Here is a 24,706-nt window from a genome sequence, read left to right on the forward strand (position 1 = left end):
ATGAAGCAACCGGCTCTCGTACTGAATCTGCAATTTTCTTTATTGTTGCCACTACTAATGCTTCAAGACTACCGCCAGAGTTGCTATGGGCTCTTGCATTGGAAAGACAGGAATCCTTTACGAGAAAACAAACATTTTATTTCTGTAACATAAGACGATTCGCAACAGCTGCAACAGCAATATGCAACATAACAATGAAATAAGCACCGTAGATTCATTGATGCCTTGTTTCAATAATGTAGCTGCCACCTTGAGTGCTTCACTGACAGGTATGTGCACTTCTAGGACATGTGCAGTAACCTGTGGCAATACATGTGTAACTGGCATGAGAAGGACTGTGACATGAGAAGCATGCATGAAAATGACCATGTTGCTGCACAACTTGTGATGGCTTATTCTTCTGGCATCAGATGTCCTTTGGAATTCACAATTTGCTAGAAGACAGATGTGCCTACTAGATAGTGTGTTTGACCCTTTTAGGTTTGCTTTATACTTTGAATACATAGCACTGAAGCCAGTTACATTCAGTTATGTTTTGTGCCAGTTTTTCGTGACCTCGGTAGGCTTAGCCTTCATTTAGTTTTCGAGATATTGTAGTAAGGTTTTTGTTGTACTGCAGTGTTTTGCTGTGCAAGCATACCTCTAATTGATGACTCAAAGCAACTGATGTAAACGTCAATATTGTAACAGAAACATAACGTAATTACCAACATAACGTGAAACAATGCTTTTAGCAGCATGGTATTACATTTTGAGCAATGTCGCATTTGCTCCTGTAACACTACTACACACGCAGTTGATGTGGCGCACACATGATAGCTTGGTCATCAGCGTCCCTTGCGAAATTCCGAAATTCACTTTGTGGTCAGTGCTCTGGTCTTAGGTCTTACATATGCCCAAGCAGAAGCTATGACGTTCCACATTGCTGATGCCCATCGCACCCCTTTTTTATCCTGTCAACCTCCCGGAAGGATTGCATGTCAGGATCTCTTTTGCATAATCCTAGCAAAATTTGCAAATATGCTACAGTCTGCTCACATGGTCATCGAACTTAAGTACAAGTATTATTGCTATCACTCTTAAAAACTTGTCACCTATCTGCACCTGCTTCACCACGACTTTCGCTGCATGAAAGGTGCCCATGGAATTAGTCAAGGTCGTAACGTTAATCAAACATTTGTCGCGGCCAAGGATAATCCTTTCTGTTGTGTTCCTCCATGCTGTGACACATTCACTGTGACCCTGTATACGCATGTGTATGTAGATGACAATGTACAGAGTGATTGCACATGCCCCCTTTAACAATGCAGCTTGTTCAGTACTTGTTTCTTCTCTATGCCTTGGCGGCAGCCTTCCTGCTGCAGAGCTGGTCGTAGCCATCGGAGCTGCACGCCGACACGAAGCTGTCGAAGGCGAGCTTGATGGGGCACTCAAACTCGTGCACCGTGTACTTCTGTAGCCCCTTGTCATAATAGCACTCGTAGAAGCGACTGCAGTCAGTTGGGTGCCGGAAGAGGCCAACACGAGTGCAGGCTGCTTCCGGTATGGTGGACATCTCAGACGCCTTGTCCTTGAGCTCCTGCTGCAAGCCATCGGCCGGCACGCTGTTCGTCGACTGGATGTTCTCAACCAAGGCCTTCCCCTTGAGGAAGATGGAGGACTTGTCCGGGGGTGGGCTGTCCTCGACAGTGGCTTCGGACAGCTGGGCGGACTGGGGCTTCTGGACGGAGTGCGAGAGTAGCTGCGGATTGAGGATTTCAACGGGATTCGCAGGCTTGTTGTAAACTCGAGGTCCTGCGTGTGGAAGTTCGGGAGGACCCTTCTCAGAGACGACGAGCTTGACGGCCTGGTCATCCTCCTCTTCGAGGAGCTGCTCGATGGGAGTGATGACTGGGTTCTTATAGCTTCCAGGTCGCATCCTGCCGAGGACCTCTTGCAGTTCCTGGATGATTGACTGCGGTGGGTCGTCGAGTGGTGCCGTATGCAGGACGGGCTTGACGTTGGTGATGAGCGGATCGCGCTCTTCGACCACGAGCTTGTTGACGGAGTACTGCGAGGGTGGCTTGCTGTCACCGCCCGTCGAGATCGGAGATGAAGGCGGCGGTGGCGGTGGCGGGAGTTTAGGCGTAGAAGGCTGAGTGGGAGCGGGTGCAGGAGCGGGTGCAGGAGCGGGTGCAGACACTGCGGGTTCGGAGAGGACGACTGGAGCCGTAGGAGCGGGTGGTTGGGAAATCGGCATGGTGTACGTGGGTCTTGGAGGTGGTGGAGGTGGGGGTGGTGGGGGCGGGGGCAGTGCCGGCCTTCGTGTCTGGGCTGGGACAGTGGGTGGTATGGGCCTGGCAAAGGGAACCGTCGGTGTTGGAGGTTTGGGAGCCAGGGCTGCGAAAGTTGGGATTGGACCGGCGGGTTGAAGAGTGGGGAACGGTTGTTGGAAATTTCTGGTTTGGAGGTTCTGACCCGGTGAAAAGGAGAACGACGGCTTCTGCGAAGGAGGCGACGGAAGCGGGGGCAGGGGGGCGGACGTGTAAGTTGGCGGAGAGTACTTGGTAAACTGGGGCGCAAGTGGCGGCTGACCGAGTGGAGTGGGTGGTGCCAGCACAGGCGGTCGACTCCTGGTGTTGGTCAGGGCGTCCAGGGATATCAGCTCGTCGTCGTCTTTTTTGTAAGGCTGTGGCGGCGGAGTCGTGTACGTGTACTGAGTTCCTCCGGGACCGCCATATCCGACGCTTAGGGGTGGTACAGTTCGCGTCTCTGGCAGCTTGGGCGCAAAGTTGAGTGGTCTCGTAGGTGGCAGCGTCGGCACAGTTGGTTTGGGTGGGTCCGGCTGCCTCAAGGGGAACATGTGGTGGCTGTCTCCGAAGAGGTAGTTTGAGCCGAACATGGTCACGCCTTGCCGGAAGTTTGTGTTCATGAAGGTCAAGGGGTTGAAGAGGTAGACGTTGGCAGAGCCGAAAGGCAGCCTGGTCCTCACCACCTGTGTCAGGCCGTCGAGGTGCTGAGGCTCGGGCTGGTTGCCGAAGATGAAGGAGTTGGTTCGTACCTGCGGCTTTTGCGTGGCGAAATACGAGTCTTCCGGGCTGCCAGTGTACTGGGGCGCGGGCGGCAGCGTCTCGTAGTGGATGCGCGATGATGGTCGGACCAGAGGTGGCGAGAACGCCTTGCGTTCATACGTGCCGGCGTAGCCTCCGTAGAAGGACGTGGCCGGGTTGTACCTCATGTAGCTACTGTAAGGTCCGGACAGGGTCCTCAAGCCAGAGTCGAGTTGCGGTGCGTAGGACAGCGCCCTGGGCAGTTCCTGGTATGGCCTGAAGTAATGAGGAGTCTGCGGTGGTCCCGGAATGAACGATGTACCCGAGCCCGGACCGTGGACGATGTGCGTTCGGTAGAGATTTGAGAGCGTGTGGTCGAAGTTCCTGTGCACCTCCGGCGGCCCGTACTGGACGCCCGGTAGCTGGAACTTAGGAGGTGGAGGAGGCGGCGGCGGAATGCTTGTCTGGGGCACCCTGTACGTTCCGGGCGGAAGTTGACCAGTGGCGCCATAAGTTCCGTGACCGTAGGTGGAGGTGCCGGGATTCTGCAGCAGCGGAGCTTGAGTTGCCTGAGGCACGGTCACCTGAAGGCCGCCGTATCCAGCGGTCTGCTTTGGAGGCTGCGGTTGCTCGTATACCTGCTGCGGGTAGAACTGCTGTCCGTAGTAGATACCCTGACCCTGGATATCGGCGGGAGACTGTATGACGCGAGCCTCGATTTGAATTTCGGGGTAGTGCGGTGACCCGAGCGATCCCTGATAGCCGGCAGCCGGTAGGAAGTGAGCGGGAATGTCCCTGGTCTGTACATGCGATGGCCGGTGGAAGGCGCTCTTCTTGACTATAGGGTGGACCTGTTGAAGGGCCGTGGGCGCTGCCTGCAAGTGTATCTCGGAGGGAATGACGCCGCTGGCGACCGAGATGCCGTGGAGGCCCAGTGGTTGAGGTCTCTGAACGTGCGAGGGAAGCAGGGGAACGCCCCTGTTGGGAGAGCCCTTCGGTGCGTGGTAGAACTCACCCGGACCGTACAAGGACGGTCCGAACAGTGCCTGCTGGACGACACCCGAGTGGCCCTTGCAGCCCGGGGTGACCGCCTGGTAGTTGCAGCTGAAGGTGTTGGGGTCGAAGCCCAGCCCGTACGGACAGCGCATGTCGAAGGCAGTAAACGTGCCGTTTTCGTACGCGTCGTCGCAGAAGTAAAAGTGACGACAGTTCTCGGGGTCCTGGTAGTATCCCAGGCCGGGGCAGCGGAAGGCTGACCTTGGCGTGACGGAGACCTCACCCGAGCCATGGCAAGACTCGGACCACGAGGGCCAGTTGCAGACCTGCGGTGAGACGAAATTATCCACGTTACACGCAGTTATGCATATGAGTTTTTTTAACTCTAGCTCGTGCACTGTGAACCTGTGTGCTGTGAACTCTTACGCAAGCGGCGTCGACTCTTGTCCTTATGGTCATGCTTTATGTTCTTGTCCTTACGCTCATGCCTTAACTTTTGTCCTTATGCTCATGCGTGCCGGTAAGGCTTGTTGTGGTGAAAGGCAAAGTACGGTGTAATGCTTTGCGGACGCTGGTCCCGAGATCGGAAAGGACCTCACCGCAGAACGTACAAGCAAAAATATGTAACTAACAATTGCTTCCAGTGATGTCAAAGGGATATAAAAAGTTTAGGAGCCCATTTGATATAAGGAAATTAACACCTGGCATACTGCCTTTTCGTTTACTTAGCAATATCTATCATTCCTTCTATCTTTAAGAAGGGTAAAATAGACAACCACCCGTAATCCCACAAAGCTACAAAAAAATCCGTACGGATTTACCAGGAAGGAAAATCGGTTGCCAAAAATTTCGTTCTGTTCTAGGGTTCGAGCCCGGGACCAACGCCTTTCCGGGGCCGTCGCTCTACCAATTGAGCTAACCAGGAAGCTAACAGTTGGCAGTGCGAGGGCGAATTCATCGACAACTCGAAGCACACGATCACAAGTGTTGCAAATGAGTTTGCAAAACTTGTGTCGGCCCCGCCGCGGTGGTCTAGTGGCTAAGGTGCTCGGCTGCTGACCCGCAGGTCGCGGGATCGAATCACGGCTTCATTTCCGATGGAGGTGGAAATGTTGTACGCCCGTGTGCTCAGATTTGGGTGCATGGTAAAGAACGCCAGGTGGTCGAAACTTCAGGAGTCCTCCACTACGGCGTGTCTCATAATCATATGGCGGTTTCGGGACGTTAAACCCCACATATAAATCAACAAGAAGGATGGTTACATGGTCATTAGAATTCCTTTATACGGATAAGTGGCTTAAGTTTTTCGAGCCACACTGTTGGGGGGTCTCTAATTTTACAGTCCTAAATAAAGTTAACGATCATTTGGCGAAAATATTCACAAATAGGCAGAGTATTGATATCAGCATGGTATGCTGCCATGTATTTTTTTCCAAATACTGTGAAGGCCAAGCATCATAACAGTATCATAAGGTGTACCATCGTCATTAATAGGTAAAGACCTGATCCTGTAGGCATATAGCAATAAATCTTTTTGATAGTTGTCTGGAGAATGTCCCAGAAGAACAGAAGAATGTCCCACGTATCAATCAATCAATCAATCAATCAATCAATCAATCAATCAATCAATCAATCAATCAATCAATCAATCAATCAATCAATCAATATCAACACTTTTCCGCACACGTATCAATCAATCATTCAATCAATCAACTAATATTAACACTTGTGTCCGCAAACACTTGGGCCTGTTTTATGGCCGCACTATGCGCAAACAACACGCACCTCGATCTTCTCGTCGAACACCAGTCCCGGCGGGCAGTCGAAGATGAACACGGTGTACTCGTGCTTCTGCTGGTCGTACTTGACGCAGCGGAAGAACTTGGAGCAGTCCTGCGGGTGCCGGTACGAGCCGGCGCGGGTGCACGTGAAGCCGGCCACGCTGTACGAGTTGAGGCCCTCGACGTGCAGGTTCTGGCCCTGCTGGTCGACGACGCGCACGATGCGCGTCTCGCTGTTTGTGGCCGCGTAGTCGACCCGGACTCCGGCGGCGGCGCCGTGCACCACGCCGGTGATGCCCTCGTGCAGGCTGTGCAGCAGCGGGAAGCGGCCCTGTCCGCACACGGCGCGAGTGTCGTCGTCGTTCACGGCGTACGCGTACGCGCCGCCAAGGTCCCGCACCTGGATGTACTTGCCCTGCAACAAGGAGAGAAGGGGGATGCCGGGGTGACTGTTCGTGGTGCATTGGGGAGCCTTTGTATGTATATATATATATATATATATATATATATATATATATATATATATATATATATATATATATACTATATGAACTCGTGATACCAGATAATTCCGTGCTCGTGACATTAGATGTGGTTTCACTGTATACCAATATACCCCATAGCGATGGCATCCAGGCAGCAATTCAAGCGTACGAAGAATTATCTGATGAAAAGCCCATTGGAAGTGATACATTAGCTACCTTACTGAAATTAATCTTACAGCTTAATAATTTTGAATTTGATGGCTCCCACTACCTTCAAGTAAGTGGAACATCAATGGGCACTCGCCTTGGACCATAATTACGCTAGCCATTTCATGTCTGTTCTGGAAAATGATTTTATGAGCAACCGCGCGTTAAAGCCTCTTTATTATAAGCGATTTATAGATGACATTTTTTTTATTTGGCCCCATAGTGAAAATGAACTTTTATCTTTTATAGCTGATTTCAACACTGTTCACCAATCTATTTCGTTTTCGCATGAATACTCTCGTTCTACCGTTAACTTTCTGGACGTCACAGTTTGAATCTCTGACAACAAACTAACAACTAGGCTTTACAGGAAACCTACAGACAGGCACCGTTATCTTCACTTCAAAAGTTCACATGTTAAACATTGGAAAACCAGTATACCGTACAGTCAGGCGCTCCGCTTTAAGAGAATTTGCTCTGAGCAGTCAGACTTTTATGCAAACTGCGTAGAACTCCGCGAATCTTTGATCCAGCAGGAATACCCACCCCGCATTGTTGAGGATGCCGTCAAAAGAGCCGATGCGCCGAATCGCAAGGATTTGTTCAGCGCTAAAAAGCAACCATCCGTTCAGGCACAAAGTAATCTAGTTCTAACACACTCAGCATCTGTGCCAAACATTTCCTCAATTCTCAAAAAACATTTCAACATACTAGCGCAGAGTGCTCATCTTAAAGTAATCTTTCCATTGCCACCTCGGGTAGTCTTCAGACGGTCTCGCAATCTGCATGATATCCTAACTTCATCTAAAACAAGGGTTCCCGATAATGTTGGTTGTCGACCTTGCAAAAAACCACGATGCAAGGTTTGCGCGCATATGACGACGTCACACATTGCTAAAAGCACTGCTTCTGATTTCTTCTATAAAATTAAAGGAAATTTTACGTGAGACACTTACAATTGCATTTATTGGCTCGAATGTTCCGTCTGCAAATTACAGTACATTGGATAAACCGAAACGCCCTTCAGATATTGCTTTAACAACCACAAATGTCATGCTGCCACCATTCCTAACCTTCCGCCATCAAAACACGTGCACATTCCGGGCCACTCATTTGATAGTATTACAGCTACAATCCTTCAATCGGGTTTCCGTTCCCACCACGAAAGAGAGCTTCGAGAATCGTATTTAATCTATAAGTTTAAAGCCGTCACTTGTGGTATGAATGAAAGCGCTGGCAAACTTTCATTTTTACCCATTTAGCTTCCTAAACACCCTTGACTACCACCGCTATTATTTTCCGATGGAGGCGGAAATGTTGTAGGCCCGTGTACTCAGATTTGGGTGCACGTTAAAGAACTCCAGGTGGTCTAAATTTCCGGAGCCCTCCACTACGGCGTCTCTCATAATCATATAGTGGTTTTGGGACGTTAAACCCCACATATCAAATCAATCATCACCACCGCTATTATTGCCGCTATGCTTTCACGCAGATAGATTAGTTCCCTGTTTCAGCTTTGTTGTCGGATCATGACAAGATCTTATACCCGCGTTTATGTTTATCGATAACTTGCTCGCAGTTGTACCTATGACGTGTATTGATGTTTGTGCCAGTGATACACACGTTATGTGGCTTCATAATTTTTTACTCATTGTTAATGATTTTTTATTCGTTTCGTCTTCGCACGCTTGTAATCTCATTTTTTTTCTTGTCTTATCACGCGCACTGTTTCCCACGTGCTTTTAACAACCGCTTGTCAGCCATTAACAGCGCTATGATACGTTACTGGCCTTTTTATATTGCGTTACCGTCGCATGTTCACATCACTCCGACGAAGGCCGGTCCCGCGGCCGAAACGTCCGTCCTTTACAAAACAATTTTTCTTACGTGCTTGATTTTTTTGAACTATATATATATATATATATATATATATATATATATATATATATATATATATATATATATATATATATATATATATATATATATATATATATATATATATATATATATATATATATATATATATATATATATATATATATATATATATATATATATTTGTATTGGTACTGCAAATTGGTGATGGCTGTAATGTGTTATTTCAAAACGTATGTGTCGACATCTGTTATACTTGTTGAATTTGAATTTTGTGTCCCCTCATTCGAAAGCAGAATGAAATTTGTATCCTTTGTTCCACTTCACCTGAGCAAATGTATGGGTGGAGGGACCTTAGTCAGGCAGAGGTAATCTGCCTTTAGTCCATTCAACCTAGGCAATCATTGTTTTTGTCTGAATAAACAGCGAATGAAAAGAAAACCTACGAAGCGCGTTACCAAGTGCACCGAGAAAGAAACTGTACGTGTTGTAAAATAATAACGGGGGGGGGGGAGGGGGAACTCGGAGCGTGCCGCGCTCTATCGAAGAAGAGGAGGCAGAGGGTGAATCGGGGCACGCGGACGAGGTCGGGGCAGCTCGCCCCTAGAATTGGCGATAAAGGGACGTCTCTTTCACGTCTGGGCGACGACTCGTTTCGTTACATTTTGGTGCCGAAACCCGGGAATGAACCAGGGACTTTTAAAAGGGCACGTTCTGATAATAGTGTTGTCTTAACAGAGCACGTGTTGATAATGGTGTAATGGCTTGGCTTCATATTTCGATTATTTATCACCAGTTTTTTTTGTATTTTCTGCTGTTTTCATGTTGGCTCATTTAGTGTCTCATATGACGAGTTTATGCAAGAGATATGGGCACCGCCACTTTGGGCTGTTAAGCGAGTTTTTTTTACCATTGGTGTAACTCTTGTTGTGAACTGATGACGTCGGGAAAACGCAGAATGCACACCAAACCAACCTTTTCCCATACGTATAGGACCACCGTAGCACTACATTTTGTTGTTCCAGATACAAATTGGCGAGGTTAACAGCCCCATTGCTAGGTTTCACCGAAATCCATCTGCACTATCTAGATATGCTCGCTTCCGAGGAAAAAAGAAAATGAAAGTCAGCACAGTGTTCGGCATTCTCATCATCGTCTCGGTATATAGTGCGCTGGGGTTCACTATAACTGTGCTACAAAATCTGAGTTCCCCGAAAAAGGTTTACGGTCGAGCTTGCTGGTAAAACGGGACGTGAAGGGCTCCACTCATGAATGCGTGGCTGTTGCGAACAAACGAACGAGGCCGGCGCCTGGATTGCGTTATATGGAATGATTGCGTGGCTCCAGAATTTTAAAATAAAAATAAGGGCAGCGCGTCGTTGCTTTTGCAACTAATCGTACCTCCTTCCCGGCTCTCGGCTACTGTACGTGTGCGAACACAGGAGATAAATAAGGCGATAAGACGAAGACGTGTCATCTTTAGGTATTTAGGCATCCCTGTAAATATATACTTAAGTTTCTTTTCGCGCACACGACCTAAGCCCACTTGGCAGTTACCGCATTTCCTTATCACCTTAATGTGGCGGGAAACTTGGCCTTGCAGTGCGTAGTTTTTATTATTGGGTAGTTAACGGATTGCTGTACTCAAACCGCGTTATAACGAAGTTGCTAGTCGTACGCAAAAGTGAGTTCGTTATATCCGAAAATTCGTTATAAAGGTACATTCGTAATATCCATTGCAAGGCTGCTATTTACTTTGTGATATCTGATATTTCGTTATAAAGGTACATTCGTAACAACATCTATTGCAAGGCTATTGTTTACTTTGTTATAGCCGATATTTCGTTACATCCGAGTTCGTTATATTGAGGTTCGGCCAAGCCCAGAGTTGTTGTCGGTGCGGATTCACTTACCTTGAGCCTCAAGCTGAGTTCGTCCTCGAATCCCATGAAGGCGTCTCCGCTCACCGCGTAGGGAGCCGTCAGGTCGGCGTCGCGCTCAACGCTGAAGTTCAGGTTGTGTTGCAGGGCGCAGAACTGCGCACAAGAATGGGCAGACGCAATTGAAACGCAGAGCAGCACGGACAGTGGAAAGTTCAGCGTCCACGATTGCGTCTTCGGCTTCATTATAGAACCGCTGTACACGGAGTATAACGCGAGCTATGTATTCGGTGGCGTACAACTGTTTCAACTCGAGTGTTTATTTATTTGTTTAGTTTGATTTGATTTAATTTATTATTACTGTAAGCCCTGTTTAGGGCTATTACAGGAGTGGAAGATACAACGTAAACATACTGGCAATGTACGTACAGAAATAGAAAAAAATTCGCTGGCGCGCTGAAATTGTCCGTGTGTGCTCTCGTCATTCCTGGGTAGATACTAAGTGTCAATCACCTCTGACACATACCCGCACACCAGCGGCACATACCCGCCTGAGGCTGTGTTGCAGGGCGCAGAACTGTGCACAATAATGGAGAGACGCAATGAAACGCAGGGCAGCACGGACAGTGAAGAGTTCAGCGTCTACGACTGCGTGTTCGGCTTCATTATAGAACCGCAGACTGCGTGTCACGGGGGACAACACAGTAAGAAGGGGAATGAAGGGAACACTGCGGCAGGAAATGTAACTTTTTTACTTCCATTAACGGATAAAAGTTGCTTGAGGTACAAGCAACGTGACAGAGTCTCGCAGAGACTGCCACGATGCAGCCAGTGATAGCGCGCGTATTGAGAAAGACGGGAAAAAAATACATAGCACACATTCAGAATACGAAATATCCACGAAATTAATACACGTTCATACAAAAGCAGTCTCGTAATTGAGAAAAAAGAATGAAATGAAAAACACAAGATATTGTCCTTTTTTATATGAGCATGGATTGATGTAAGCATGAGGCAGTGTTCCTACCGAAGCTATACTCTCTTTAGTATTTAATTTATCAAATAAAATTTCAGAAAAATGTGAGTGTCTCTAATATTCTATGCCTAGAATCGTTTGCCCGCGCAGTGACCACCTCATCCTTCTTTGTGTAACGAGTGGAAGAACTAGGAAGTGCATTATTTTGAAAATTGCGTGACGCATATAAGCATCTACGAGTTGTCTATATCTTCCATCTCCAAGCAGGATGAAAAATACAATAATGACTGAAGGAACTCAATCGTACTGCTTTAGTATGCTTATCAGAGTTACAATTCAGCCTTACTGGTCTCCGACACGGGTTGACAGCAATAAACAGCAATAAGACTCGTACGCTCATTTAGTCGTAGCTGAAACCGTATGATTATAATTATCATTATAAAAGAACTGAGCTGTGACCGTGTGCTCAGAAGTTTTGACAATTGCAGTGCCCTCCACTGATTCAGGTTATGAATTGAACAAATTGCCAGTACAGGAAAGAAAAAGTTTGATTATTCGGGTACGTCCGGTTGCCTTGAGACGATCGTGTGAAGGTGTATGAACGTATTTTTTGAGAGCGTTTGTGAAGACGTTTAGAGATAAACCTTCGAAATGATCTTCCGAACGCTTACGAGAGGACGAATACCCGGCACAATGGCGCGAAATACGGCGGCCTGCTTCGTGCTTGGCACTTTCGTCCAACCAGTGGCGATGTGACTGCAATCATGCTAAGGCTGGACAAAAATTTATAGCTCTTCAATATTTTTGTTGCATTCTGAACGATCCCGCAATCAGATGCCGAATACTGAGCGGACAAAAGTTAAAAGTGAGCGTGGCGTCTACGTGTTTGTTCTGCACACAGGGGAACTTTTGCTCTCACCCATGTGTATATATGCTATTGCTTTTTAAATATTTTTTATTTGTACCAGTCAAGTGGAAAGGGGTAGCCGTCACCAAGTAACGGTGACAAAAACCCCTTCGTTTATTTTCTATTTCAATAAAAAAAGCAATCAGATGTGGCGCAAGGATGTACACGGGGTCGAACGCGAGCTGTGTATTCGGTGGCGTACAACTGTCTTAACACGAGTGTTTATTTATTTATTTAGTTTGATTTGATTTTATTTATTATTACTGTAAGCCCTGTTTAGGGCTAATACAGGAGTGGATTATACAACGTAAACATACTGGCGATGTACGTACAGAAACAGAAAAAAAATCGCTCACGCGTTGAAATTGCCCATGTGTGTTCTCGTCATTCCTGGGTAGATACTAAGTGTCAATCACCTCTGGCACATACCCGCACACCAGCGGCACATACCCGCCTGTGCGTATGTGCCACTGTCTGACGGGAAGTGTTTGGCGACGTGCTCGACGGAATCGTGACATTATCCATGTTTTAACCAGTGGATCATATTCGTCAAACAATCTTTCCCTCCTATAATTATTTTGGTTCACGCCATGTTAAGGGGGTCACCACGAGAGTGCCCAAACGTACGCGGCTAGATAGATAGATAGGCTCAAAGTTCGCTAAGAAATGCTTCGCATAAAAAAAACTTGAAAGAATATGGTATAATCGGGTATATCACACTTTTGACGATATAAAACAAAGCCTTATAACATCAGAGTACTAGCAGTAGTGTACAACGAATATTTATTTATTTGTTTGTTTGGTTATTTATTTATTTATTCATTCAGTGGCCCTGATTCAGGCTATATCAGGAATGGGATCGTTACATAATGCTAGTAGTAGAAACCAAGAATATACTAGTAATGGTGAAACGAAGGCACACACAAGAGAACAATAATGAAAATGAGGTGTTTTACAAATCACCAAGGTGTTCCGCGATTGAAACGAAAGCGTCATTTTGTGATAACGAGCGAGTGTTACCAAGGAGGGATTTCCAAATCTCTATTGCATGTGAATGAAAAAAACAACAACTACTATATTTCAACGTATCGGTACGAGCAAAGCAATGTGTTACTTTGAAGGCTTCGTTGCTACGGGTACAACTGTCGTCAGTAAATGCAGCTTTCGTTGTACACTGCGTCGTGTACCTGTGGGTGGTTGAACTGGTAGGAGTCGTCCTGCCCGTGGTACAGCGGCGCACCGATGGCCGCGATGTTCGGGTCGGCGAGCCGGTAGGTCATGCCGAACATGGGGACGCCCACGACGACCTTCTGTCGGGGAACGCCCATGGCCAGCACCAGGTTCACCAGGGAGTCCTGCAACGCACCGAAATAACTCGTGAACATTTGCAGAAGCTGGCTTTGCCGCACTGTCAGGCAACTGCGGAGAAGCCACCTTTGGCGGAGCTCTTGCCATTGAACAGCGCATATTTGTTTGACTTCTTATTTGGCAGTACGAGACCTGACATCATCTGCAGAAGGCGATGACCATGTTGCGAAATCGTGCATCGGTAAAAAAGACGTAAGACGTTTTTGACATTTCTAGTCTAGCACGCAAATAATTCTTTAGTAGTGCATTCTGTGCATTTTCAATCGTAGCAACCAAAATTTCTCAGAAGCTGGCTTTGCCACGTTGTTATTATTACTGCGGAAAAGCCACCTTTGGCGGAGCTCTTGCTGTTGAATCGCACATATTTGTATGCCCCGCCGCGGTGGTCTAGTGGCTAAGGTACTCGGCTGCTAACCCGCTGGTCGCGGGTTCAAATCCCGGCTGCGGCGGCTGCCTTTCCGATGGAGGCGGAAATGTTGTAGGCCCGTGTGCTCAGATTTGGGTGCACGTAAAGAACCCCAGGTAGTCGAAATTTCCGGAGCCCTCCACTATGGCGTCTCTCATAATCACATGGTGTTTTTGGGACGTTAAACCCCACATATCAATCAATCAATCATATTTGTATGACTTCTTATTTGGCAGCACGAGACCTGACATCATCTGTAGAAGGCGATGACTGTGTTGCGAAATCGTGCATCGATAAAAAAAACGTAAGACGTTTTTGACATTTCTCGGTGACGTTGCACTTTGCGTGCAACCAAAACAAGATGGATAGCTTAAGTGACACTGAAGTTGAAAACAATATGTCAATTTAGACAGAGAAGCTACTCTTTCACAACTCTATTGCCGTTAACGGCGCCACCGTATGATAATTACTAGGAGACAAATTGCAGGTCAATTTTACCCCTGAATTTTGCACCGAAACTTAGGCACGTTAACGTCAGTGGGACGTCACGAACGCGAAGTTATTTTTTTCTTGTGAACTTTGTTTTCTTGGGTTCGGTGACACTTTGTCACAGTTGCTTTTTTGAGACTGTGACCCTGCGAAAGGCCTCTTCATCATCAAGCCACATGGCCACCAAGCACATACATGGCTTATGGTTTTCTGCCTCTCTACATCTGCATGCTCATAAAGTCTCTAGATTAAAAAAAAAGAAATGTGGGGTCTTCACCTGCTCCCTGTGCATAGAGCGGGGAGAGGCCGTCCTTACGGTAAGTGGTCTCAGTGCGGTTCTTGAAGGTATTTGTACTTGAAGTCTCTATTTATGAGATTCTTTATGTAGCCGTGGAGTCACTGGAAAAATCTTCTAGCGACTCCATGTTGTAGTAAGACGGTGAGTTTGGGTCAGTTGGTTAGGATCCATCGTGAACTTATTTACAGCGAAACACCAGAAAATATACAGGACAAGGAAGGAGCAAAAGAAGAAGAGCTGTGTTTTCTTTCTCTTTTGCTCCTTCCCTGTTTTGTATATTTTTGTTGGCCTCAAGGCACGTAATCAACTGGCCTGGCGAAAAGTTATCGAATCCGCAACGTCGTGCTTGACTGTGCGACGCCGTAGTCGCCAAGCCACCGCGGTGGAGCGATATCTCCGCAAGTTTTGTGTTGCTACGGACAAGGTCGCTTGTCTAGCACGCACGCAGATAATTTTTTTAGTACGAGCAGGCTGTGCATTTTCAATCGTAGCTAACAGAATTTTGCAGAAGCTGGCTTTGCCACACTGTGACGCTTACTGCGAAGAAGCCACATTTGGCGAAGCTCTTGGCGTTGAACCGCGCATATTTGCATGACTTCTTATTTGGCCAGCACGAGACCTGACATCATCTGTAGAAGGTGATGACCGTGTTGCGAAATCGTGCATTTATAAAGAGGCGTAAGACGTTTTCAACATTTTTAGTCTCGCACGCACGCAAATAATTCTTTAGTAGTGCATTCTGTGCATTTTCAATCGTAGCAACCAGAATTTTGCAGAAGCTGGCTTTGCCACGTTGTTATTATTACTGCGGAAAAGCCACCTTTGGCGGAGCTCTTGCTGTTGAACCGCGCATATTTGTATGACTTCTTATTTGGCAGCACGAGACCTGACATCATATGTAGAAGGCGATGACCGTGTTGCGAAAGCGTATATTGATAAAAAAGACGTAAGACGTTTTTGACATTTTTGGTGACGTTACGATTTGCGCGCAACCACGAGAAAAGTATTGGGACCATGTAATGCACAGAAAAAAATTACCAAAATATCTAGTGGGCGTACCTCGCATGCAATCTACAGAAGCAGTCTGACTGGTTAACTGAGAAATAAAAGGATGCAAGAAAAAAACAGTACTGCACACGCCTGACAGCACAGAAGGCAGACCCATTAACCACGCGTTTTCTTCAGTGTATCGACGGCATGCGCGTACCGTGTTGTCCATGGCTCCCCGGTCTCCGTGCAACGGTGCGGGATGCGAGGCGTACTCGGGCTGCCCGTCGTGGAACATGAAGGCCGGGACGTTCACGTGGTCGGCATTCCTGCGCGTCAAAGGAACAAAAACCGGGTTGTGTCTTCTCAAAACGAACATTTACTAGCAGGTAGTATAAATAAATAAATAAATAAATAAATAAATAAATTTTCTAAAAAGCATACTGAGCAACCCGTACGGAATTCCTTTGGCCTGCATGACAATTATCTATCTATCTATCTATCTATCTATCTATCTATCTATCTATCTATCTATCTATCTATCTATCTATCTATCTATCTATCTATCTATCTATCTATCTATCTATCTATCTATCTGTCTGTCTGTCTGTCTGTCTGTCTGTCTGTCTGTCTGTCTGTCTGCCTGTCTGTCTGCCTGCCTGTCTGTCTGTCTGTCTGTCTGTCTGTCTGTCTGCCTGTCTGTCTGTCTATCTATCTATCTATCTATCTATCTATCTATCTATCTATCTATCTATCTATCTATCTATCTATCTATCTATCTATCTATCTATCTATCTATCTATCTATCTATCTGTCTGTCTGTCTGTCTGTCTGTCTGTCTGTCTATCTATCTATCTATCTATCTATCTATCTATCTATCTATCTATCTATCTATCTATCTATCTATCTATCTATCTATCTATCTATCTATCTATCTATCTATCTATCTATCTATCTATCTGTCTGTCTATCTATCTATCTATCTATCTATCTATCTATCTATCTATCTATCTATCTATCTATCTATCTATCTATCTATCTATCTATCTATCTATCTATCTATCTATCTATCTATCTACACTTTGCCAAGGTAATTCGGATTCGTCTTGGAGTGTTTTGAACGTTGCTAAGCAAATAAACAAAAAGAAGTGACCAATATTCACTTGATTTAAAGACCTTGCGTTACGCCCAATTCAAGATAGTGAACAAGGCTCCCGTCGCTCGAGCCGAAACGTCCTTTCCGCTTGCATTTGTTCTCAGCGTTTTATTTTTTTATGAGGTCAATAAAAACGGCAATGTTCGCAGCACATCGAACGTAATTTTCTCCCCGGTGTGTTGCTCTGCTGTAATACTGAGCGGGAAAGTGACCGCGGCGCCAGGAGGATACATACTTGACCAGCATCCTGAAGTCGTAGGCGTGGTTCACGAGGTGCGGTTCCTTGGCCACGGTCACCGTCACGACCGGGTGTTGGATGGGCGTTTCTCTCCGGAAGTGCTGCGCACAGACAGGGCAAGAATCGCGCGGCCACTATTATACGACCAGACACGCGCAGCACCCATAATACGTAACATAAATAGCTGGCGCTGAGCTTTAGGTGCGGAGGGGAAAAACCGCGGAGGGACTTGAATGAACGCCAAGCTGCGCGCGAGCCAGTGACCAAATCCTGTTGTACACCGTACGTGTCGCCAGGGGAGGGCTGTGTCTTTGCGGTATGTTATGAAGAAGGGGCCAGAGGAGGGGGGGGGGATGTTGTGAGATCGGTAGATGGCGCCACGACCAAGATCGGTCTGCTGGCTGACACCGAACGCAATAAAATTTCGATGTAAGCGCACACTTGCTGCCATAAGGTTTGATGTATGCTCTATTTTTCTACGTGCTGCATCGTTCTAGACCATGGTAAGCTTTCCTTTTATCTTTGTTTATTTTATGTGTTTCTTTCACTCTGTTTCTCATTTTTATTTGTATTTCTTACTTTCTGTCTCTTTCCATACTTTTTTTTTCGTTTTTCGCCCATGCAAACCGCAGTCGTATGGTTTCCAAAATTGCTTGTTCTGCTACCGTGCCTGCATAGCCGAGTGGTAGCTACGCTTGCCTTCGCACCGTGGGTGCCCGGGCTTGAATCCCGCAGCAGTATTGATAGTTGGGCTAGTTGGTACGGCAGCATGTTTGGGTACAGTGCGAAATCGATGAAGACTCAACACGTGTCTGCGTCCCTCCTGTCTTCCGTCGATCTCGAGCTGCACCCAAAGATGCTCGAACCCCGCTTCATCTAGAAGCTGTGTCGTTTGATTTACATTTTTACCCTCCTCCTCCACGCTTTTCCTCTCCTCCCCACTTTCCTCCTCCAACACGCTGCTAGGCGGCGCACTTGGCAACCCAGGAGCAGTCGCAGTGATTGCTGGGCAACGCGCACTGACTTCAGAGCTAGGTGCAGCTTGTGCGAACGATAAAGCGCTGAACCTCGATCTGAAGCAGTTCAGTAAAGCATTTGTGTGGGTGAGTCGGTTCCTACTTCAAAGAAAACTGGTTCGCGGAAAACGATGTACAGGGAGGCGGTAATACACATGGACATGTTTCTCTCACCGTGTCCCTGTTCATAACAGTAAGACAACATGGTAGGCAAAGTAGCATATTAAGACACAGCAACACAGAACTGTCGTTTTCTATCGTTTAGTCTGTACCAGTTCTCTTTAAATAGCTCCGCTGTTGAAGATGACGCAGAGCCTCTTCAATGCGATAGGTAGACGTGCGCTGCATGACTCACGTGAAGGAACTGTCCCAGCACGGGCCTCTGTTCCATGGCCACCTGGTAGTCGACGCCGTGCAGTTGGTAGTCGACGTCCAGACCTCGAGGTCCCGTTGGTGCTACCTTTCGGGACACCTGCTGTGCCAGGTGTATTAGCTGCTCCTCGGTGGGCACTTCCTCCACGTGGTCCAAGCCCCGGAGCTCTACCATGGGCACGAGCCGCCTGTTGCGACGGCGCAAGGAGTTCAGAGCCGTCAGATTGCCTGCGAAGATTGAGGCCGTGGACCACATGTTATACGGAAACCGTGGCTTTTAAATGCGGAACGACAGATTGTCTGACCAGCTGTCCGCCCTTCTAAGAAGAGGCAGTTCAGTGGAAGAATGGAGCGATGAATGTGATGGGGAGCCTATGTTTCGAAAATCACGCACGTCTTCAAAGCTGCAACACTTGCAGTCTTGAAGAAGACAAGTCCACATGACGCAACGTCATCTTCAGAGCCCCCACCCGCCCCTTTCTCCGTGTCCACAATTTTTTTATCTTATCTGTCGTTTCCCTTAAAGGTACGGAGATAAAACACAGCTCACCGTGGCGGAAGGGTCCCAGCGATAGGTCGCCCTTTATCTGTAGCGTTCCGTAGACGATGTGCGTGCAGAGGCAAGGGTTCAGCTTGGACAGGTCGAAGTGGGGGTCGTCTGGCCGTATGTAGCACACCACGCTGCGCTTGGGCAGTAGCTTCTTGTCGCATTGGCCTGGATCCGAAAAGACGCAAGCAGACAGAGTTAGTGTCTATTAGTTGTACATTGTGTTTTTCTTTAAGTAAATGTTAATTGCTACGGTAGCTTGGATCAACGTGCCACCAGGCTGACATCACAAAGCCGTAACATAAGAATGGTAAACAAATCGCGACATTGTTCAATTGAGCAAAAAGAAAAAAAAGGAACATGTCTTTCAAATACCTTTTACCAAACATATTTTGATTTGCTTTGATTTGATTCTTAACTCAGGTTTCTGCTAGTACCACTCACACTTCGACGTTGTCGTGCCATGGTGTATTTCTCGGCTGAGCTTTGCGTCGCGTCTTGGAGGCCATGTAGAAAGGAGCACGTAATTGAACTCTGCTCCGCCAGGTGCAGCTACGACCCCAGCTGCTCACGAGAAAACAATCTGCCCCTTCAGCGAATTCGGTCATTTTTTATTATATAGCCTGACAGTTTACTGTAGCCCGACTTTAGCAAACTTGTGCTCATGAATCTAATACCAGCTATACCCAATATAATTTTTACTTGAACCAGAACAATCGATTTCGTACCAGTTTTATCTTTTAGAAACTTTCTCTGAATATTTCGAAAACTGGATGTAAGCGGAAGATAACCAAGAGTGTCATTCGTTGATTGTGCAACGAAACGCGGGACACAAGTTGTGACATTTTTTCTCAGGAAAAGAAAATTTTTAATGGTGACACATCGAACTAATACCACTGTTGCTGCTCCGGCGAGTGTGTTATTCACTTTTCTTCTAACACATGACTAAAACCTGTCTTAGAACTCAGCATTCACACGTTTTCAACTAAGATGACCCGGACAAGAGAGTTAGAGGGACACTGAACAATTCATGCGTGTTCCTTTCTTCATTCGTCAGTTTCCTAGCTCTATCAACTTTTCTTTTTCTCTAAAGAACAGCTAGAAGCCGTCCTCTAAGCTTAAGCTGCAATGTTTAAAGCTAACCAAGACAAAAGAGATACGTGTTCCTGTGTGCTCCTGTGTCTTCTTGTCCCTTGTTTGTTTGCAGGTGACCATTTCTTGTCTGAAAAGAGTTGGAAGCAGACAGGGAAGACTGACCAGGACAGTGAAGATTCATAAGCGCACGAGTGGGTATGAGCGTTCATGTAACTGCTTTGCCATGATTTCGCAACGCTGACACTTTTTCCTCTTATGAACAGCTAGGAGCTAGCTGTCTTCGGTAGGCTTCGGTATAAACTACAGCGAAGATGACACAGAAACTGAAACTGCTCTCCTGGGGTCCATGCCCATTTGTCTTGCTTAATATAGTTGGAAGCTGTTCTTGCATGGGTGCTCCTGTTGGCTGGCGTCAACCTCGACATAAAAGACGGAGAAACACAGATTTAATTATTCCTGAGCCCCTATAGCTTTCTCCTGGCTACACAACGCTGCTCTATTCTCGTCTAAGTCGCCGTCTTCCAAGCTATAGCCTTTACAGAGCATGTCACGTACCTATGATGTATCCTGGACCTTAACTCAAGTTCTTTCAGCCGACACATTCCACACGCCGCTTTCCGTTTCCAGCTGCGCACACTGCTCGACCTTCGCTGAAGCCTGGCGACCTTGAACGGTTCAACGCGTGGAAGCCAAGCCGCGCGTATTGAAAGTAATTGCTCTTCGAAGTTGCGTCATCTTGGAGTCATCCTAGGCCGCTATTCGTAAGGTTAGCCTCTTTCAAGAAGCCGTCGGCTGGAGGAACGCATTTTCAGTGCGCTGCACCTGTCAACTTGTATCACATGCCTGAACAGATGCGTGAAGGATAGTGCTGCGCTTGGAAGCAAAGCACTATGTATGTAGCGTGTGCGTGCTTGAGTTTGCGTGAGGAGGGGGGGCTTGCTGTTGAGAAACTCTGGCAAGTTTGAGTGAACGATATGTGGGGTTTAACGTCCGAAAACCACCATATGATTATGAGAGACGCCGTAGTGGATGGCGCCGGAAATTTTGACCATCTGGGGTTCTTTCACGTGCACCCAAATCTGAGCACACGGGCCTACAGCATTTTCGCCTCCATCGAAAATGCAGCCGCCGCAGCCGGGATTCGATCCCGCGACCTGCGTTTCAGCAGCCGAGTCTCACCTTAGCCACTAGACTACCACTATGGGGCGAAACTCTGGAAAGCTTGTACCGATGAGAAAACAAATTCCTCAAGCACGAAGAGGCTCTCAAGCAAGCATATTGATTCCAAACTTAGAGATGATGACCATTAATACGGCATAGTAAGGAAAATGTCGGGCATGACTTGGTGCGCATGGGCAGTCGACATTCCGGTGAATCGCGCTTTTAAGGAGCGTGGATATTGAGCTTGTAAAGATGTTTTTCTGGAAACAAGACTGCGTCGCAGTCATCGGATGTCGGTGAAGGATCGTGGATCAGGTTGTACCAAGCTGGTGCGCCGATGCTAATACGATATCTTCACCGTCATATGGCCTTATCGTCGTTTCTTACATGTGGCTGCGTTATCATTTTCTCTTTCTTTCTTTTATTGCAGAGTTAGCTCCCATGATTACATAGGCAAACTCTGATGCACGAATCGTGCATCTTGTCGCGACCTCAGCGTAGGGTAGGAAGCCGTAAGTAAACGTATAACACTGCTGCTACACCTAAAACGAAATCTTTTTCCTGGGAAACGTTTGCGAAAAAAGAAAATTAGTATTCCGTTGTGGAACTCGCCTCGAATGTGACTTTGGGTTACTACATGAATGCATGAATGCATGAGAGCGTGTGTTAAAGGTCGAGGTCTTGCAGTGTCGTCGCTGAACCTTTGGCTCTTACTCTCCGCTACTTAGGCATCGATAACAAGGGATTAAGTATGTCGAAAACGTGCGAAACGTACCTACCGCAAAGCACGTTTCAAACCGTCTGTACGCGGAAAAACCGTTGGCTGCATGCATTCGTGACATCTTAAGCAGGAACGTCAGAGGTCGACAGACAAAAGGTCGTCGCAGGATTCGAGAAACGTTCGTTCTTATTCTCAGCCATGGATACACGCTCTTGACGCTTAAGAGACGTTATCTCGAAACGTGCGAAACTTGTCTCAGACTGGCTCCTTTGCTATGGCACTCTTGACTTCCAAAGCAGGATTTCCAGAGGTACACCAAGAGTCAGCCACGTAGTGGCAGACATGTTCGTTTTATTAATTCCTACTATACGTATCTGGGTCTCGAGGGTTCGAGAGGTATTTCGAAATGCCGGAATAAAGTTAGAAACTGGTTATCGGTCTTGATACTGGTTACGCGACCGTCACGTTGATTTATTTCGACTTTGGCTTACCAGGGCCTTTAGCGTGTTCTGTACGTCGTCCTCGAAAGAACCTACAAAAAATATCCGCGCGCTTAAGTGTTCCGAGTGACTTTTGAAGCAGGTCTAAGTGTACACGGCTAAAGGCGGTATAACGGTATCAGGCCAAAAGTGACACAACGACGCGCCACTAAAAGTAGTACAACGATATACAGCTAGAGAAGTGGCAATGCGATGGCGTAGTGGTTTGCTGGAGGTAGGGGAATTCAGAAGTATTCTTTCCATGCCTCTAAGGTCATTCGTTCTGTATACTATTGCGTGTTCACACACACAAAAAAAAGAAAAAGAGGATTACGACACGCTAAGTACCGAACAACATGGAAGAATGCAAACGAAGTATGGCGAAGGTTCATTTGAAGACATCTCTTAGGATTCCTCGAAGAAGAATTGCTTCGCCAAGCCACACTTAGGACCCGAAAGCTGATATGCAGGTGTCCACGTTTGCTAAGCGATAGAATCGTGGCCAGGTGGAGCTATTTGTGTCGTTGCTGGTGTTCCTTACAGCTCGACCGAGTTCGCCGCACTTTGCTGGTGATTAGTTGCACCTTTTGTGCACCCCTGTTAGCTTGCCTTAATTCGTGGGGTGCTTTTTATGAGAAAATTCTTACTGCAGAAATGGTTTTAAAAACCCTTATTGTTATGTTTCTTGTAATGTTGTTTTGGCCTTACTGTCCATAGGTTACCATATATTGCAGAATTTTCACTTCATTACGAGCCGCTTTCCCGGCTGGTACAAATGCCCATATCGCGATGGAGGGATTCGATCCCGGTGCCACCTACATTCCAGACACGAGAGGCACAAGGACATGAATGTTTGTTTTGTGCCCAGACGTGCGCGTTTCTGTACCCCGCTGCAAATTTTCACTGCGCGTCTGAAACGTTCACAGATTTCAAATCACAGCTCACACAGCGTCATATTGGTCTAATCTTTAGTACAAAGGTTATTGATAACGGTGCAGCCATGTCTAGCCATTATTAACTGCGCATTATGCAGACCGCGAGTGTGTTGCAGACATTTTCTCATTTATTATGTTTCGAGTTGTCATCAAAGCTTATGAAATTAGCAGTTCAAGCTACGTTCTTATTGGCTGAACTTGCGTTACCTTCAGTAAATGTTGGCATGGTGGTACGTCGTACTCGTTATAGGCAAATTATGAAGGGAAGCATTTGTATTCGTTAGATGCAACTTAAACCTTTTTATTCTTACCAGAGTTTGTGGAGGACGTTCGACTGCGACCGCGCGTGGGTTTCGATCGGCACAGCTCGGGCCACGACGCTAGCGCCACGAGCAGCAGTGTGGCGAGGAGGGAAAACTGCGCCGCCATCTTTGTTCCTTGGCACGCCTGCTGCAGGAAAAGGAAAAAAAAAGAGAAGTGTTTGAGTACACATATAGTTGTTTTTTTTTGCCTCACGTTTGAGTTAATGTATACTGTATTCAAGTATTTTTTTTTGAGATAAAAGCTTCCATGTCTCAAGTTCATGCATATTATTAAGCTTTTTTTGCAGATTCACATAGTGGTTAGCGCAGTGTTTTTGAATGTTCAGTTCTTGACGAGATCTTAATATGGTCGTGGTAATTCAAAAATAATTTACGTAATTACCACGGGAATGGCGTTTAATACAATTAGATTTCTACCTTGAACACAATACAAAAGAATTGATTAATTGTGTTACGATACCGAGAATTGCGCACGATGCTCCTAAATCGCTCTTGGTTGTCTAAGAAATTAACCGTATTTTTTATCGATTCTTTGTGTGAGCTGGTGCTGCTAAAATGTAACCAGTTGCATGGATCAACCAAGAAGGTTAAGGCAGTTGTGAACTAGATGTAACCTGTTACTAGGACTTTCAAGAAAAGCTGGGTTCAAGGCGCTTCAACGATGCAGGTGGCCGAATGCAGAGCTCGAGGCACATTCTGGTGTATATACCGACACTTTCTCTGTCCAAATCCAAAAACAAACAAACAGTAGCAAAATTTATTTCTCCCGTTTTTCGCCCGACCTTGTGCCGTCCAGTATGGGCTTCGTTATTGCACTTGTAATCTCGTCGCCTCCTAGATAACTTTAAAGTGTTTCTGAGGTACCACATAACGCCACCTGCGGTCCGCGAAGTTGAAAAAAAGATGAGTAATGAGGATTAGAAGCGAAAGTAACTAATGAAATGCATTTCACTCTGATGGTGGTTTCAAATATCTA

The 24,706-nt window shown here is 46.6% G+C and overlaps 1 protein-coding gene across 2 annotated transcripts in view; it reads right to left on the reverse strand.

Annotated features, from left to right (window-relative positions):
• Nucleotides 1-116: 116 nt before the first annotated feature.
• LOC119179391 (uncharacterized) overlaps nt 117-24,706 on the reverse strand; it is an 81,921-nt gene continuing 57,331 nt past the window's right edge. The window contains exons 2-10 of one of the 2 annotated variants that reach the window (XM_075868715.1): nt 23,719-23,854; nt 19,020-19,184; nt 18,453-18,697; nt 17,079-17,182; nt 15,908-16,016; nt 13,327-13,494; nt 10,290-10,412; nt 5,811-6,221; nt 117-4,351 (exon numbers count right to left, since the gene is read on the reverse strand). In XM_075868715.1, coding sequence (XP_075724830.1) covers nt 1,334-4,351; nt 5,811-6,221; nt 10,290-10,412; nt 13,327-13,494; nt 15,908-16,016; nt 17,079-17,182; nt 18,453-18,697; nt 19,020-19,184; nt 23,719-23,836 — 4,461 coding nt within the window. In that variant the 5' untranslated portion in view covers nt 23,837-23,854 and the 3' untranslated portion in view covers nt 117-1,333. Of the gene's footprint in view, nt 4,352-5,810; nt 6,222-10,289; nt 10,413-13,326; nt 13,495-15,907; nt 16,017-17,078; nt 17,183-18,452; nt 18,698-19,019; nt 19,185-23,718; nt 23,858-24,706 lie in introns of both variants that reach the window. The other variant, XM_075868714.1, reaches the window with a different exon arrangement.

This window comes from Rhipicephalus microplus, chromosome 7, assembly GCF_043290135.1.
Source record: "Rhipicephalus microplus isolate Deutch F79 chromosome 7, USDA_Rmic, whole genome shotgun sequence".
Taxonomy (NCBI): domain Eukaryota; kingdom Metazoa; phylum Arthropoda; class Arachnida; order Ixodida; family Ixodidae; genus Rhipicephalus; species Rhipicephalus microplus.